The sequence below is a fragment of the Tetrao urogallus genome, assembly GCF_951394365.1.
Source record: "Tetrao urogallus genome assembly, chromosome: 11".
NCBI classification, from domain to species: domain Eukaryota; kingdom Metazoa; phylum Chordata; class Aves; order Galliformes; family Phasianidae; genus Tetrao; species Tetrao urogallus.
Window position 1 is genome coordinate 6055097 of NC_136824.1, and position 17081 is coordinate 6072177.

Here is a 17081-nt window from a genome sequence, read left to right on the forward strand (position 1 = left end):
GGGATAGAAATCTGGTAGACAATGTAAAGAAACATCTGGGAAGTGCCTAGACAAGGCAAAGGGCAGATTGCTGCTGCAGAGTTTGATTTACAGTGCGTTATAGAACAGTAAGGTGGCAAATCCCACTCACCCAAACAGGGTAAGATGCAAAAGTATAGCCAAACTCAAACTAACTTTGCAGTGGATAGGCTCAACAAGTTAAACTAAAAAACAACAAAGTTGTTTTTGCTGTACCTGTTGCTCCCAGAACCTCAACTCCAAGTTTTCGATGAGCTGCTGACAGCCAGTTCATGAAAGTTTGCAATTTATCTCAAAACACAAACAGCTCCAGAATGAGAATTAACAATGCTTTCCCCGGGTCAGCAAAGGGCAGATGCCATCTTTATTTTTCACCCTAACCCTATATGGGAGAGGGAAGGCTCCCATTCAGAAGCACAAGCACTCCCAGCCACCTGGTTGCGAACAGGTTGTAGCTGTACAACACCATCTAATTCACAGTTGGAGGTTTTCCAGTTAATAAAGTGATCATACGGGGCATTAAAAATAAAAATAAAAACAATCCAAAAAACAAAGCACTTCCTTCCTTTGCCACCTCCAGCCTCAAAAAAATCCCTCCAAAAAAAAAAAAAAAAAAAAAAAAAAAAAAAAAAAAAAAAAAAGCCAGCCAAAAACTACAACAGCAGACAGCAGTGCTCCTGAAATTCAAAAGTGTCTTTTTTTCTTATAAGCTTTTTACACAGTGCAAATGCTATCAGTGCTTCTCATCAGTGTGCCATGGGAAGAGGACTAAGGATGGGCTGGAGGCAGTGATTAGCATCTCAGTAAACACCAGGATCTCACTGGGAACAGGCCTGCTGTTTCTCCTCCTGCCTCCACCCACACCCAGCATCAGAACAGACTGCTCAGTCACATAACAAGCTTGCTTTGCAAGAAAACAGAGACCACATGCAACCCGTGGCCCAGGAGGAAGCATGCGGCAACGCTCTTGGGAATCACCTAAGGATTATGCTCCAGAAAGGCAACATTTAGCCCAGATTCCATTTAGACACCTAATTCCCATGGTTACTGATTAAAATTAAGAGACTGAATTTCTATAGAAATTAAAGAATCTTTTGATGTGAAGACCCAGACATCTGTAGACGTAATGGAAGTGGCATATACCACAGGTTTTCCTATATCAGCTTAGCTCCTGTGTTAATTAACTCTATTTGCTCCAATACCCTCTTCTCCTATCTAACCACATTGCTGATCACCACTATGCTTCTCCTCCCTCATCCTTTCTCACTGTCTTTTCCTTGCCTTTGCTTATGCAGATTTCCCAAATCTTTGCCCCATCCAACAACGGCTCCCCTGTGCCCCATAGATTCAATTCCAAATTGCCTTTCTAGATCCCAGCAAGCAGCATGGGTTTCCTTGAGAGTATCCTTACCTTGCACTACCTTTCTTCTGCTGCCTCCTCCTGCTCCCAAGGATTTACGGCCCCTCGAAGACTAATAAAGCCCAAACTTGCTGATTTGAAAGCACAGAGCAAGTCTCCTGTGTTTACTCAGACCTGGAATACCAGAGGACAGCAGAACTAATTTATTCTCTGCATCAACAAAACCCATTTAGGATGACATTTTTCACCTAGTCAGATGGTCTGCCCCAGTCTTTGCCAGCTGCACCAGCCTGTGCCTTATCCAGCATCCCCCAGGGCACTTCTGCAGCAGCCCAAGGGATTACCAGAGCACTCCTGCCTGAAGGCTTCTGGAAGCAGGGATGGAGCAGTGCACAGCCCAGCTCTACTAAGCCCACCTCCTTCTCTTCACTCTCCACTATGCAAAGACACCTTAGCTTTTGATCACACAACTCTTGGAAACAAAGAGGAGCTTGCAGAGGAGGAGCAGGATGGTGTTAACAGACAAGAAGCCAGACCTCTTAACCCCTCTGACACCAAGAAGGAAGGGCTGTCTGCACCCTACAGAGGCTGCAATCATAGAATCACCAAGGTTGGAAAAGACCTAAAAGATCATCCATCCAGTCCAACCATTCACCTATTACCAATAGCTCCCACTAAACCATGTCCCTCAACACAACATCCAGTCTTTCTAGAATCTAGAATCGCTTCGGTTGGAAGGGACCTCCATTCTCACCCTTCCAATCACTTATTTTATAACACTGGACACACTGCTGAAAGAAGAGTATTGGTTTAACCTATCCTTAGTTTGGGCTTTACGACTGCTTGTAAATCAAGTACCCTTAGGACATTAAGCACCCAACAAGGTGGTGCATCCAGCTACAGAAGAGCTTCCATTTGATACGTACTTCTCACCAAGGCAGGAAGGGAAGCAAAGTTTGGAGAGATGAGCAGTGTATATTACCAGATCCAGTGACAGCTGGGAAACAAAAAGCAAATCCTCAAGTACGAGCCATCATCCTGGTCAGAGCAAGATCCACCAAGTGGGAACGTGCATCCTCCATCTGCCTCAGCTGATCAAATAGGCAGTGTTATTCCTCCACATAAAACCTCTCATCCCAGAACCTGTGGGAACCTCTTCTCTGTATACACAAGGCTCAAAGAGCACACAAAGCAGACTATGTGCAGTTACCAGAACACTATGCCGTTACAGAGCACATTGACAAAGACACAGAATCACGGAACGGATTGGGTTGGAAGGGGCCTCAAAGATCTCCTAGTTCCAACACCCCTGCCATGCACTGCCACAGAACAACAGCAAAACATCTTTACGCTGCAAGGATGTATCAAAATCAAGGGTGGGAAATAGTGCCTAAATGTCACTTTATGACATCATCTTGTCATAAAGAAAAAACTGCATCTATGGCACAAAGCCATGAATACAAAGCTGAGGCAACCCCCAGCTGAGGACAGCAGGGCATTAATTGATGTTTGAGCAGTCACTGATGCCCAAGCCTCCTCCGCAGCAGCAGGGCTTGTTTGCAGCTCCTTTCCCACGTCTCCACCCCTTCAGTCTCCCTCTGCACAGATCCCAGCTACAGAGGGAACGCTCCCTCTAACAAGTATTACTCTTTTGATGATTGAATTAAGACATCCATATGGTGTTAGCTGATGGCTAACAAGATACAGGTGGTCTTTCATCACAAGGGTAATTGGTCTCTGCAGCGATGACTAACGCACAAAAGTTGTCCCAGTTGTCATTTTTCCCCCTTAATATTATTTCGTTTCAACTCTAATAAGAAACATCAGTGTCTTGCACAAACAGTTACAGCAGGAACGTTTTGTCCAACATCAAGGCTAGCAAAGTGAAGAGAGCTGCAGGGAAAGAGAGAGGTAAGCAGAAACAGACAGGGAGGAGAGAACTGGTGCTCAGTCCATATTGCCTCCTGTTCAAACTCATGAATTTCCCCAATTGCTTTGATCTGCTGCCTTTGGTGAGGTCCTGCCCCTTGCAATGGTCAGTACTGGCTCTTGCAATGGTCAGTGTTATCGAGGTTCATGCAGCCAAGTGCTTAGAAGTATTAAAGCACAGCGTGACCTGCTGCTAACAGCCATCTGAGAAAATATTTAAATCCTCACATTTTAATTGGTTAATAAAGGGCCAGATTTGGAAGGACTACTCCAGACAAAAGAACCCTACTTTTGAAATCAAAAGGAGGCTTCATGAGAGCAGGCTTCCTCTAAGGAACAGCCAAATATCTCATTAGCAGCACAATTAATGAAATGGCTGTACCTTGGCAAAAATTAATCTGCAAAGAGTTTTCAAGTGTTTCAAAATAGCAAAATTCAAAGGAGAAACGTAGAGATCAAACCCCAGTCTTTTAAAGCAAAACCAGGGTGACGTCTCTGAAGCCAAACTTCTACCTCAACAACCTGGATCAGCCAAGCAGTCCTTCTGCAGCCCCATGACCCCCTGCAGCACCTGCACTGTGCCATGCTCTGCGTGCATTCTGCTCCCATGGTGCTGACAGTGGACTGGAAGATATCTTCCCACAGTGCAAAGCACTCATCCTTTCCCTGAGCCCATAGTTCTGCAGATCTCCCTCGACACAAAAAAAAAAAAAAAAAAAAAGTCAGAAGAGTCTCAAGCTTACTCCCAAGGTGAACCAAACCCTATATGTGAATGAAGAACATCATTTTTACATCTGTACTGTACCACTGCCAGCCAGAGCTAGTGATCTGTCCCACATTCCTCAGGCCCAGGGCTGGTTTGGAAGATGTAGCTGTCAAGTGACAGGTTGGTCAGCGGGGAAACACCTTGGCAGCAACAGCAATGCAGCAACAGCCTCTGCCAGCAGAGCTAACAGCTCCCAAAAGGAGGAGGCAGATGTCTGGCAGGTTCAATCCCAGCAGCTGGGTGACAGTTCCACTGGATGGGAGGCTGGGGTTTGTCGCTACACACATTGCCTTCTTCCTTCTCTACCCTGCACCAAGGATGGACTCCCCCTCAACAAGCTCTTTTCACTGGTTTCTAAGAAGCATTCTAAGGATTATTTTACTTCATTGTATTGCATAGCGCCCACCATTTGATTTCATGATCCAAGTCAGTCTACCCAAGGAGATCAGACACTGTAGTTAATTGGACTGCACTGATATCTCCACAGAAAACATAATCTGTTGGGCCACCTCATGATTTTGATTCACATCACAGCTATTCCTGTGGTTAACTCTAGTTCATTTAGTTCTAGTCACCCAGGATCACAGCCCCAGCCTACCTGCAGCAACCTCTCCCCTTCAGAGTGCAAATCAAAGTAGTTCATCACATCACCCAATGACAGAGGCAGGTTTCATCCCAAAGGGCACCATCTACAACTACCACCAAAATGACATGCTGGCTTGTTAATTCTTGACATGGTCAGCTCAGCACCTTCCAATCTATTTAATTAATTTTATGAACTCAAGAGCTAATATAGACTGTCCTCTGCATGCCTGCTGTTTAAATGACAAGCAGCTCTCTCCCACAGCACTGTTTCCAAGAGGCTGCTGCAGAAATGCTGAACCCCACAAGGCTCTCAGCTGATGACCATTTTCAATACACGACAGAGAAACCAATATGCTCAAAAATGACATTTTACAAAGACATCAAAATCAGAAAATCCTTATCAACTAAAAAACAAAAAACAAAAAACAAAAAAACCAGCTGTGAGGAACACAGGGCAGAGTAACATGGAAACAGCTCCCACCCTCAGTATGCTCTCACAGATTCATTTGTGTTGGACCCAAGCTTTATTTGCTCAGCTCATAACAAAAAAAAGCTATTAGCAGAAGGTTAAGGGAACTGGAACAATTGCTGGAAAATAATGGAGCTCATAGTACTTATGGGTGTGTGCATATATACATTTAATTGAACAAATACATCCATTCTGCTACCGCCTTTCACAACAGCCTGCCTGCAGTGGGAAGGCTATTCCTGTTAGCTGATTATTTTTACTGCTTTAATACTCTCTACACGCTTGTTTATGTTTCCATTTAATTTCCTAGGATGTTATGACAGGTGTGTTACAAGGGGACATGTCCACATGGAGGTGGACAGCATCACTGAGTGAAGATCCAATGTGAGCATAGCAGAAAAGCTGTAAGGAAAGCATTTGACTGCTGAGTTGTAGGTGGGTGAGTTCAGGGAAGCATCATCCAGCAAAAAGAGCTGGAAAGAATTGGCAAGTGCAAGCCTAAGCAAGACACACTTATTCCTTGCACAAGAAAGTTGTCAGTAGTCAGACAAAATTAGCAGTTCCACTACACTGTCAACCATCTGAAGCTACTGAAAACCCAGGTGAATTTCCCAGCAGGAAAAAACAGTTCTACAGAATGGGGAAGAGATGGGAACAATGCCCATTTCAGTGCATTTCTGTGGGTTCTCGGTGCTCACTGTCATCCCACAGTACGTATTATGTAGAAATCAAGATCTGTAAAGAACAAAACAGGTTCCAGCATACAAGCCCGATCACCTGCAAAATCTGCTTTTAGTTCCAACACATTCAACGCTTCTCAGAACCACATACCACGTCCTCCAGATAACAGGCTTCAGAATAAATGTGAAACGTTGCCATCAGAGGTGCTGTCACTGACTGCCCATCCTACAGCCCTTCAAATACAGTGAGTTTCATACTGACTATTAGTTAGACCATGATGGGAGCTGCCCTACAGAGGGTTGAGTTTTTCTGCTCTCAGCTTTTTCTGTAATGCCACAGATCAATATTTTCACTTTCGTTTTTAAAATCAGAAGTCCCAATTCCTTCTTTGCTTTGGAAATATTTACTGATGTACCCTAACGTATGTTACACCAGATACATAGATGATGAATGGTTCTGAGGTTCACAGCAACTGCTTAGCTTGCCAATGTGAGTTTCCCAATAGATATTGAGTACTACTTCTTTGTGTTACCACACACACAATGTGGAATCAAACTCTGATGATTTCAGCATCTTATGCTGATAACATGCGATTAACACATGGCTATAGATACTAACACTCAGATCTCATTCTTGTCAGTAGACAAAAAGTTCTTGCATCACCAAAACACAATGCTTGCTGTCACTCTGACTGAAGTAAGCTACCATAAGTGAATTTTCAATTGGACAAATTCATCCCTGGAGACAGCAAAATTCCAGCTAGGGCACATTTGTCTTCCTCTTCAGCAACTCAGCTCTCAGCTTGGTGCTTCAAGCAAGCAAGAAAGGCACGAAATGTGAGAGCGAGCATTTCTCTGCAATTGTCACGGCAAAAACAGAGATGTCTCCACTCATTCAACCCAAAATAACCCCACAGCACTGCAAAGCTCAGAGCCAGCAGGGATCACTCACAGCCCCATTCCCTTTGTGGGACTGGTTAGTCCCATTTGAGCAGTTGTGGGCAGAGAACACAGAGTTTGCCTCTTACACCAATAACTCAGGAGCATTCACTCTCACCATTCAGTCCCCTTCCTGGGACTTCTTTGAGATCCATGCTCCTATTAGTGCCTCTGAGTCACCAGGTCTCCCACATCTGCAAGTCATGGAATCACAGAAAGGTTTGGGTTGGAAGGGACAAGTAACATCAGGTTCCAACTCCTCCGCCTCAGACAGGGTTGGCAAACAGTAAATCAGGCCCCAACTCAGACTGCCCAGGGCCCCATCCATCCTGGCCTTGAACACCTCCAGGGATAGGGCAGCCACAGCTTCTCTGGGCAGCCTGTGAAAGGCAACACATGGGATGTGAGTCCATGAAGTGAAACACTGAGATCGCTTTGGCAAACTTGAAGGAAATCTCTGGCACATTAAAACCAACACAGCATTCTTCCAACGTGCCAAGCAACCCAGCAGTGCTCCCTTGCAACATCAATATCAATTTCCTCCATCAACAGGAGACAGAATAATAGCAACTTCCTCTCTATAATGCAGCCTTTAATTGTCTCAGATCTAATGCTAGCTTCCAGAAGCCATTCATTCTGTTCTGTAGGTAACCATGCTCTAGACAAGATGCAACAACTTCAGCAGCACATGTTAAATGCTGCAGGAAGCCCAGAAGGTGCATAAGGAGACTGCTAATAACAGTAATCTACCACAGCATTACCCTGGTTCTTGCCAAGCACGCAAGCCAGTGCTGAAAGCAACATGGGTGCTCCAGTGACCAGAAAACACTTGTAAGCTCTTACTCATCCAAGAGGCAGCAAATCCATACAACCAGTCAGATCAGATTTTTTTCTCCCCCATATCAGCTCTGTAACATTTCCGATCCCCCTCTTAATGACAAAGTCTTCATTGATTTCAACAGAACTCAGCAAGATCCAGCAGAAAAGGAACTAAGAAAAGTGGGAAATGTCAAGTGAGTCATTAGTGGGTAGAAAAAGGAACTGTGTAGTGAGTAGTTCTCAACATACTTCTCCCCCTCTACCCCCCCCTTAAAACAAACGATGCTACAAATTGATGGAATCCTTTGACATTAGTGAAGTTGCAGTAATGATGAGCCCTGCACAGTCTGCAGGAGCAAGGTGCTCCTCCCATCAGAGTGGTTACTTATGCCAAATGCCAATAAATACAAAGGGAGAATCACCCTGTTTTGATCTTTAAAAACGAGTTGAAACCTTAAATACAACAGACGGGAGAAAGGGAAGCAAACCAGCACCAAAGCAGACTTTCCCTTCTTCATAAAGCCACAAAAACTCCTATATTTTCTTATCTCTTGGCTGCTATTGCCAGCTTTACAAACTTTTGTGTCAAACATGTGTCACTCGGTGACACGGAAGGGAATATATCTCCCAAGGGTAGCAGGAACAGACGCCGCTATAGCACTAACGTTGTTTCCTCTGAACATCCTTTGGTGAGTGCCCTCAGCTACCACAACACAGCCCTCCTTGGGTTGGTTACTACAGCAACAGGATCTGTTTGAGTTTGGTATCAACACATTGCAGGCCTCAAAAAAAATAATATGTAACATACACACAGTTAGCTCAAGAAACATGAAGCTACATGTCAGCAGCCCGTGCCACAGAGATATCTCTCCGTAATCTTTCATTCTGTCTCTCCAATTACAAAACTCCACGAATCCCCACCTCCTTGGCTGAGCACAAGCCTGCGCAACCTCTGCCTCCCGAGGAAGCACAGCAGAGGTGCACTGCCCATCTCCTGCAGGGAAAACACAGCATGCAGAACTTGAGACTTCAGGGCCATAAACATATTCTGTTCTATGGCTTTCATTACGAGTGAAAGTAAAGCTCCAATTTAAAATCCATTGAGCATCACATCTGCATACATGCGTTTATCTTAATACAAAAGAAAAAGATGTTGGTTAGTGAACAGAGCAGTCTTCCTGCACTGTCACACACCTTTACACGAGGTCACTTGAAGTTATTCCACTGAACTCCAGTACAACTCAGAGGGAAGGAAAAAACTCTCAGTGCAAGGGGTTATTTGTGTCTAATTCACTGCCTGGGGACAAAAGAGGGATTTTATTGTAGGTGAGCAATAACTAGTACTTAGCTGTCAGGTAAGAGACTGCTTTCTTCGCCCTGGCTACAGTACAGCCCATACGTACTTGACAACACACTGAAGACAACATGCACTGGTCAATCAGATCATTTCTTACCAGCAGCCAACCAGGATGGAAAGCTTGGCCAGACTATTACCACTGTCATTAATTAGTTTCTATCCTAAGGGAACAACCTATGCCAGATTTGCTCTTAATTTAAACTGAGGGAACTTACCCAAAAAACATTTTATCCGGTCACACACAGAGCAGCCCCCACTGAGTGAGCATGCTATTATGAGAAATCAAACTGATATAAATATAACAGTGACAGTATACACTCTGCAGTTATTTCCTCTGTGAAACAAAGGAGAATGAAGTGGGTAAGCTGCTCAGCCAGCTTTCTGCTAAGGCCACTGAAAATTGCATTGACGACACCAACAAAAAATAATCAGTGTAACAGAAGCCCGAGCAAATAATTCTCTAATAACACCTTAAATAAGAACTCTGACCACTTCTCAAGTATTCTCAAATCTAAAATGACACACATTTCCAACAGCTTCCTCTCCATTCATATTCACTCACAGAGCAATATTTCTCCTGTTCATTTTTTCCTGTTAGCTTGTATTTTTAATAACCCAACTGAATGCAGTTTGATGTCAGAATTAATCATCCCCTATTCCAAAACCTACTTGTGATGGATAGGTTGGGAGAGGACAGACATTGAACTTCACTGCCGGCATGGCTGATAGGTTGGGTGTACACATGCTCTCTTCTGCACCCCACAGTTCACATGTACACACTCAGATGGGATTCCCATAAGCCAGTAATTTCAATTTTTATTTTATTTTTGCAGTCTACCTGTAGAAAGGAACCCTATACAGTTAAATGCATATTTCTGAAGGAAGCACATAGTAAGCAGAAATCATTTTCTTCTGGCAGTGTTTTCCCAGCCACAGCTGATCTGCCAACTTTATTTAAATAAAGTTATTTCAGCATGCAAGATGAATGTATCTAAGGACCTAGAAGAATCACTCTTCCTAATCTTCCTCTTACGCACCCTCCTTAATCCTGTTCTCAGACATGAAGCATTGCTTAAAAACGCCCATGGAACAGACTGAAAGTTGCTGCTTCCTCATATCTTTTTTTTAACAGATAACCTTAGAATCACTGCAAATTCCAGCTCATCATTTACAATGCTGGCAAAGCTGACCCAGTGACTTTAGTCTCATCATTCACCTTTGGGCTGTACAGTATTATGTATTTTACATATCACCCTGCTCTGTCCAGTGGATCCCTCACAAGCCCTTATAGAACAAAAGCAAGGTTAATAGCAACAAAGGGACAGAAATATCAAGATTTTACAGCCAGTGACAGGAAAATATGGACACGCTTCGAATATGTAGAAGAACCTCTAAGTCACGTAGGAACACATCCAGGAATGCCATGCTGTGTAGCTGTGCTATCCCAGGACACCTAAAGCCCTTCAGGTCAGTGGGACTGCCCAGCTTTGGCCACAGCTGTGTTCAGTTATGGCTGGGAGCTTGGTAAATGTCATAGCAAGGAGAGCACTGATGGCAATGTCCTTTCAGTTGATGGCTGAAAGCCTGGAGAAGGATGAAAGCACAAGTGCATGGAGCTTTAGATCCTAGAAATAATACTAACAACTACAGAAGAAATGCATTTACAGCAGCACATACTTAAACTTTGTGATTTATTGCATTGGAGCCATTTACCTAGTGACAAGCACTGCAGACTGGAGGGCAAGCCAAGCTAGTGAAGCTTTTGGTTTTGTTTTTTCCCCTCCACGTAAACCACTTCACCCACAGCACCCACTTTAAATCTGCTGCAGTGGGTTCTACTGCTGAAACCAGCGAGCACTTTATGACAACCAGAGATGCTTCACTGGGTAACTCAACACAAATTTCATATCTCAGGCATCTGGAATACGTTTGCAATGTGATCATCACAATAATGAGCTCAACTCTTGGTTCAGCATATCTCAAAGCAGACAACACCAGCTTCTTCATCCTGTTTTGTTAATTACATGGGTCACATTATTTGGCACCCCACTGGAGTACAACGGGTCACAGCACCTACTCTGTAACGGCCCCTGCTAAAACGTGATGGTGGAAATGACCAAGATATGCACCTCCTTTTCAGTCAACCTTAAACAACCAGTATCAGAATTTAAAGCAATCTGGGCAAACAGCAGCTTCCTAACTACTCACTCTCCATTACCATGGCTGTCCATCTTTACCATAGCTACAACAAAAGAAAACATCAAGGTACTTGCCTGCTGCTTACTATCACTCGAACACAGACCAATGCCACCTTACCTTCACCAGCACAGCACCACAGAGAGAAGAAACCTGAAGGCAGCCCTTCCACAGGAAACAAATCGGACAAAACCAACATGGAAAAACTTCCAGTGAGAAGTTAACAGAGCCTTACCTATGTACAGAGAGGAATCTTTCCGCCTCACGTGGTCGTCAATGTAGGAAACTCCCAGGGGCTGGACAGGGGTAGCACCAATGCCCAGGAGGACCTGTGCTCCAATGAGCAGCAAGTACATCATGTTGGTGGCAGTCCGATTCCTGCAGATAAGGTCCGGGTCTGGTCCCTCATCACTGGTGGACCCATTGGCAGCACACACATCCCTCCCTTCAGCTCCCCAGCGTATTTCCCCCGATTCGTATTCGTACTGGTGGGTCAGAAATTCAGGCAATGCGGAAAGGAGGGCACCCAAGGCCATGACAATCCCTCCACATCCTATCAAGCGTGGTCTGTGTCCTCGGGCTCCGAAGTAGCTCACAAAAAGGATGAGGGCCAGGTTGCCGATTTCAAAGCTGCTGGCAATGACACCCACGTCTGCACTCTGGAGGTTGAATCGCCGCTCCAAGGTGGTTAAAACACTCACCTGCAACAGAGAAATCCAGAGACAGTTACTGAAAGGGAATGCAAACTGCTTTCTGTCCTCCCTGTATGCCTTACGAATCCTTGCACATACTTGGCTCGCATGCTAGCACAAGTTTAGGAAGTCAGTCAGAGACAGCGATGCACAAATAGGCAATTTGGCTGGCATAGAAGGCTTCCATTAAAGCATTTAAATAAAACGGTGATCAAATGGCTTAAACTGTTCGTGGATTAGTTAATGACTGAGATCTTCAATTACAGAATGGCTTTGAGAAGACAAGCAAATTAAGATTTACATAGAAGATTTAAACCTACTATAAAGAAGGCAAAATGTAACGTGGTGGCTATTTAACTTGAAAAAGGGGCACAGGAATAGTCATCAATCTCAAGACTGATGCAAAAAGGAATGACCTGTTCTTTGTATTCAAAAGGGGCAGGATAAGAAGCGACAAGCTGAAACAACAGCAAAGCTGACTCAGATTAAACACAAGGTTGGAAGGGGGGTAAGGGGGAAGTGGCTTTCTGATGGCAAGGCATGTCAGGTATGCAAATATACTGCCTGGAGAGGCCGCAGGGCTACTGGAAAAGAACACAGAGCAGCATCCCTTAGGAACACTACAGGTATAACTGATCTTGCCACAGGGCAGGAAGATGGATCTGGTGATCTCAAGGCATCTACCAGTCTTGATTACATGGGGCAATGAAACGCACCGTGGGTTTTACACAGTGGTCAAAGCCCTGAGCAATGGGGAAGGGAAGAGGAAATACTGGGCACCTCACTTACTGCCACCCCTGTTCAACAGAGAAAACTCAGTGCATTCTTATGTCTGAAGCAGTGTCTGATCTACATAAGAAAATAAAGAAATATAATCTTGAACGTGTCACAGAAACACCAAAAGCTTTTCCCTTAGATAAAAGACTACCTTGTTTTTCAGAATGCAAAAGATGACAACACTTAAGGTTGTCCTAAAACAGGCAAGTTTTGCTGTTAAAAAGAGCCACACCATGCTGTAAAGGCCTCACAGCAGAAGGTGGCCCCTGGATAGAGTAAAAATAGCCTCCCGCTGGAGGCACTGAAAATCTTTGCTGATAAACCTCACGAAGAAGGAGCCAGTCTGACCGACTTTAAAGTATTCTGACAGCAGCTCTTCTCCAGGGGCAGCTGGCCTCTGCTAGGGTAGAGCAGGGCACAGCCTGGACAAAGAGCCCCAGCAGCAGCGTGAGGGAAAGACAGCAGGAGCAGCTCCTCTGCTCTGCATAAGCAAAAGCCCTGAGACTTCAGCCAGAGAGGTCAGGCCTACAAGAATCATTTATTTGGGATTTTTTGAGTATTCAGCCTTTGCCCTGTACAAGCAGTTGTTATTTTATGTCAGTGCTCAGATTGAGGAGCCAAGAACTGAGCAAGGGACGAAAAAAAAAAAAAAAAAAAAAAAAAAGCAAAGAGAACTATAACCTAAAATCTCAGCCCTTTGACTGAAGGCAACGCCACAGCAAAAAAACTTCTACCCCACAGCAAAGCCAAGTGAAGGTATGTGTGTGCCTGAGAGAGAGGAGACTGCTGTTCCATCTGGAACACAGGGTGCAGCTCCTGCTGGGTGAAACAGTGCTGGGATTCACTGGGAGAAAATGCTGACCTTGTGCATGATGGCACAGCACAGCCTGTCCCTGCTGCAGCGAGCTCAGCCGCTCTGTTTGGCAAACAGTGCCTGAGTGCATATCTAAGGGAGATGTCACTGTTCCCAACCCTCCGTGGGACCCGGCTGAGCATCCAGGGACAGACACAGTCACAGCAAAGCAGAGCTATGTGCACAGCATCCTGCTGCCCAAGGCTGGCCCTCCAGGCACTCCATTTATCACCCACAGCATGGATTGGTTTTACCACAAGACGTGAGCTAATAGGATCAGTGCATCATACCAGCAGGGCTCCAGCACTCAGCCCCATGCCACAAACATCAGCAAATCCTGCAGGCAGCATAAAGCCAGGCTTTGGGGACCCCTTCATGCTTCTAGATTCCAAGCACAACTTCCAGCCACTTTAAAGGAAGTTGATGGAGTTCAGCTGCTGATCTCAGAGGCAAAAAATCACATCCACATTGCCCATTTCTGAGCCATACCTATATAGGAAACTCCTAAGTACACATTTCATGTAAACTGAGGCACAGAGAGCCAAGAAGAAACAAAAAGGAGAGGAGAAAGACCAAACTCCAACCGTCCTGATAAAGCAGGCAGGAGTTTATTCCTTTATTAAGCAATGTATCACACGTCAGCCTCAAGCACCCAGAAGAAAGCAGCATCTGAGAGTGAAGCGCTGACACCAGCATAAGCAGAGTGGGCTCCAAAACACTCACAGCGACTGGGGGGGGGAGCAAAAAACAAAACCCAAAATAGGACTGGAAAATAAACACGAAAAATGTCAACATGCAGATTTTGCATCAGAGAGCACCAGCAACAACGGCATTACATCCAGAGTGGCAGCAGCTGAGAAAGCGCAGTCCAAATCCTTGCTTTAACATTGGCCGTGACCTTAAATACACACTCTGCCTACAATGCTGGCATTAGCATAGCAGAGATGTTACTAACATTAATTCAAAGCCAACCTCTTAGCCCGTGGCTAAAATCATTCTTTCGCTTTCTCCTACACCCCACATTAACACGGCTCTCTGTGTGCAAGCATCTCCCAGCTGTAACCTGACTGATAGCTGCAGTCTGCATGCAGGAAGCTGCTGCTGCCCTTGTAACTGCTGGAACAGAAGACAGCACTGCGCTGCCCATATTTCCCCAGCAGATCAGCCATGGCAGCTCCCAGACACAAGCTCTATTTACCGAGAGTTATGTAAATGTTACAAAAGGCACTACAGGTCCCTGTGAAATACTGACATCATGTGAAAGGGCTGTGAGATTTAGAAAGAGTTGCCGTGTGCTGAGAGCAGGGTGAGCGCTCAAGAGCGCAGCGCCAGGAGGATGCTGGTTCAGCAGAAGGGATGCAAGAGGCTGGAGCAGCACTGGGGCTTCAGGTGGACAACCTCCTGTTAAAATGCAGTGGGATGAAGCCTGCAGCAGGAGCTGCGAGTTTGCTGTTTCCTATCTAAAAGCAGCTCTGCTTTGCCTAAATCCCCGCTGCTTGTGCATCCTTACATCCATGTGCCCTACAGCCCAGGCCTGAACAGGTCACCGGTGTGCTGCATCTGCCTTGTGCTGCAGCACTGCACACACACCAGCCTGCCGGCCCCATTCCCACCACCTCCTGCAGCAGGAATTGCCTTTCCACCCCCCAACTACATCCTCTGCCTCCACAGTTTCCACTCAAGACATCTCCCACCCAGCACTAAGGTTTAGCTATGGCACTAGATACCAACAGCTGCTGCTGCTTTGCAAGTTCACACTCCTCCATGGTAAGCCTGCACAAGATACACTAACTGAACCACTGTAACCTGCATCACTTCGGGCACCTGCACATTGTCCTCAGAAGAAAGCCAGGCTGGGGATCTAGAGAAATCATGTAACCCAGCCTTCCGCCTTTGTGAGCACACAGCCTAACACACAATGACCACAAGTAATTAAAGCTCATTGCATGCTACCTGCGAGCTCACAGACCTCATCTCCCTCCTCTTCTTACAGAGCCAGGGAAGGCTACGCTCCTGTCTGCCTCAGTCACATCCCAACACTCACAGGGATCTGGGCTGAAGGGTCCTCCCAAGTCTACTCTGAAACACTTCTCTATGATTGAAAAAGGAAAGCGATCTCACATTCTGTACACAGTGACAGATTTCCTACAGTAAAGGAGGGGGAAAAAAAAAAAAAAAAAAAAAAAAAAGAAATCAATCATCAGCTTGAATATTTTTTTTTTTTTTTCAGCCACAGCAATTTATATTGCCATCCCTGTAACCAAACCCAGGGAAGCTTTTGTGCCTTTCTGGCCTTAGTTCAATAGTATTTGCTCACATTCATCATTCTTGTCTGCCCCACATCTATAGATCTTGGCGTTTCTGAATGATAGCACATTTGTTCTCTCCATAGGCTGTTTATTTTGCATTAATGCTCAGAAAAATGCAATCCGCAGACCTGCCTCACACTACTGCCCCACTTTATCACTAAGAAATGAATCGAAAGCTGGGGGCACGGTTACGGAGTCACACATATAGTGCACTGAAAATGGATATCATATTGTTCCTATCTCCAATGATCAAGTCATATTCACCCACAGAGTCTACAGATAAGTTCATTGTATTAATAATACAGGGTTATATATAGAAAACACATTGACTTTATGCCTGAAGGGCCTTTTTTAAAGGCTTCTTTTTAATGTAAAATGCATTTTCTCAGTTATGTGGTAAGAGATTGGACTTGAAGAGACATGTCTGCAGTGCTAAAGGGTGTAAAATAATTGCCTGGCAACTCAGTTCCCAAAGGAAAACAAACGCCAACCGTCTCCCACAGTCTCCACTACAGAGCTGGGAAAGTCAGGTTTCCTCCAAGAGCCAAAGGAGCCACCCTGGAACGAGCACAGCCAGACCCACGTGCCTTCAACCTCCTTTCTTTGGTTGTCCCCTGGGCCACCCTTCCAGCACCCAAGCAGGATAGGGCTAAGGGAATGGTGAGGCTATGGGCACGGCCCACCTCAGGCTGCCAATCACTCCTTTCAACACCTCTTCAATTTCCACTGATGGGAACGATGTTCTCACTGCAGATGCTGACACCTGTGCTGGCTTTGGGCATGTGAACGCACGAGAAAGCAAAAAAGGGTGGTGAGACCAACACACCCAGGCTGGCTCTGCTCAGGGGCTGGAAATAGTCTCTGCATAGAAATTTGCATTCACGTGACAGGGATAATAGACGCTGCAGCTGAACCTCTGCTGGGAAGTAGGGTGTTATTAGCTTGACTGTTGCTGCTGGCCTAGAAACAGCATAGGCACATACAGTAAATCTGCAAGTTCCTGTGCTGGTGCCAGTAGGAATTTGCAGCTTGGATCCATGCTCTGCTCCACTGCCTGGTGCGGACAATTTATTCCATATTCTAGGGACCAGCTCTGAGCTTATTGATAAGGTCTAAGGGAAGCACATGCTCAAGGTCAGGATTTTCAGTGGCCTGAGCAGAAAGGACACTACTCCATGCAGCAAGAGAAGCACAGCTTTTCTGCTTGAGAAGGATGCATGGCTCCTTCCTTCCTTGCTGCAACCACATAGAAATCTTTCTGCTACTTCTCAAACCACACCGTGCCTCAGTAGCCCATATTTTGGTAGCTGTAGCACTTTCCACTATTTCAGC

General features: G+C 45.3%; 1 protein-coding gene across 1 annotated transcript in view; it reads right to left on the reverse strand.

Annotated features, from left to right (window-relative positions):
• Window positions 1-17081, reverse strand: part of SLCO3A1 (solute carrier organic anion transporter family member 3A1) — a gene marked incomplete at its 5' end in the record, with an annotated part of 111148 nt that overhangs the window by 79053 nt on the left and 15014 nt on the right. Inside the window, one exon of the mRNA XM_079540987.1 lies at window positions 11354-11819. Within this exon, the coding sequence (XP_079397113.1) occupies window positions 11354-11819 (466 nt within the window). The remainder of the gene's footprint in view (window positions 1-11353; window positions 11820-17081) is intronic.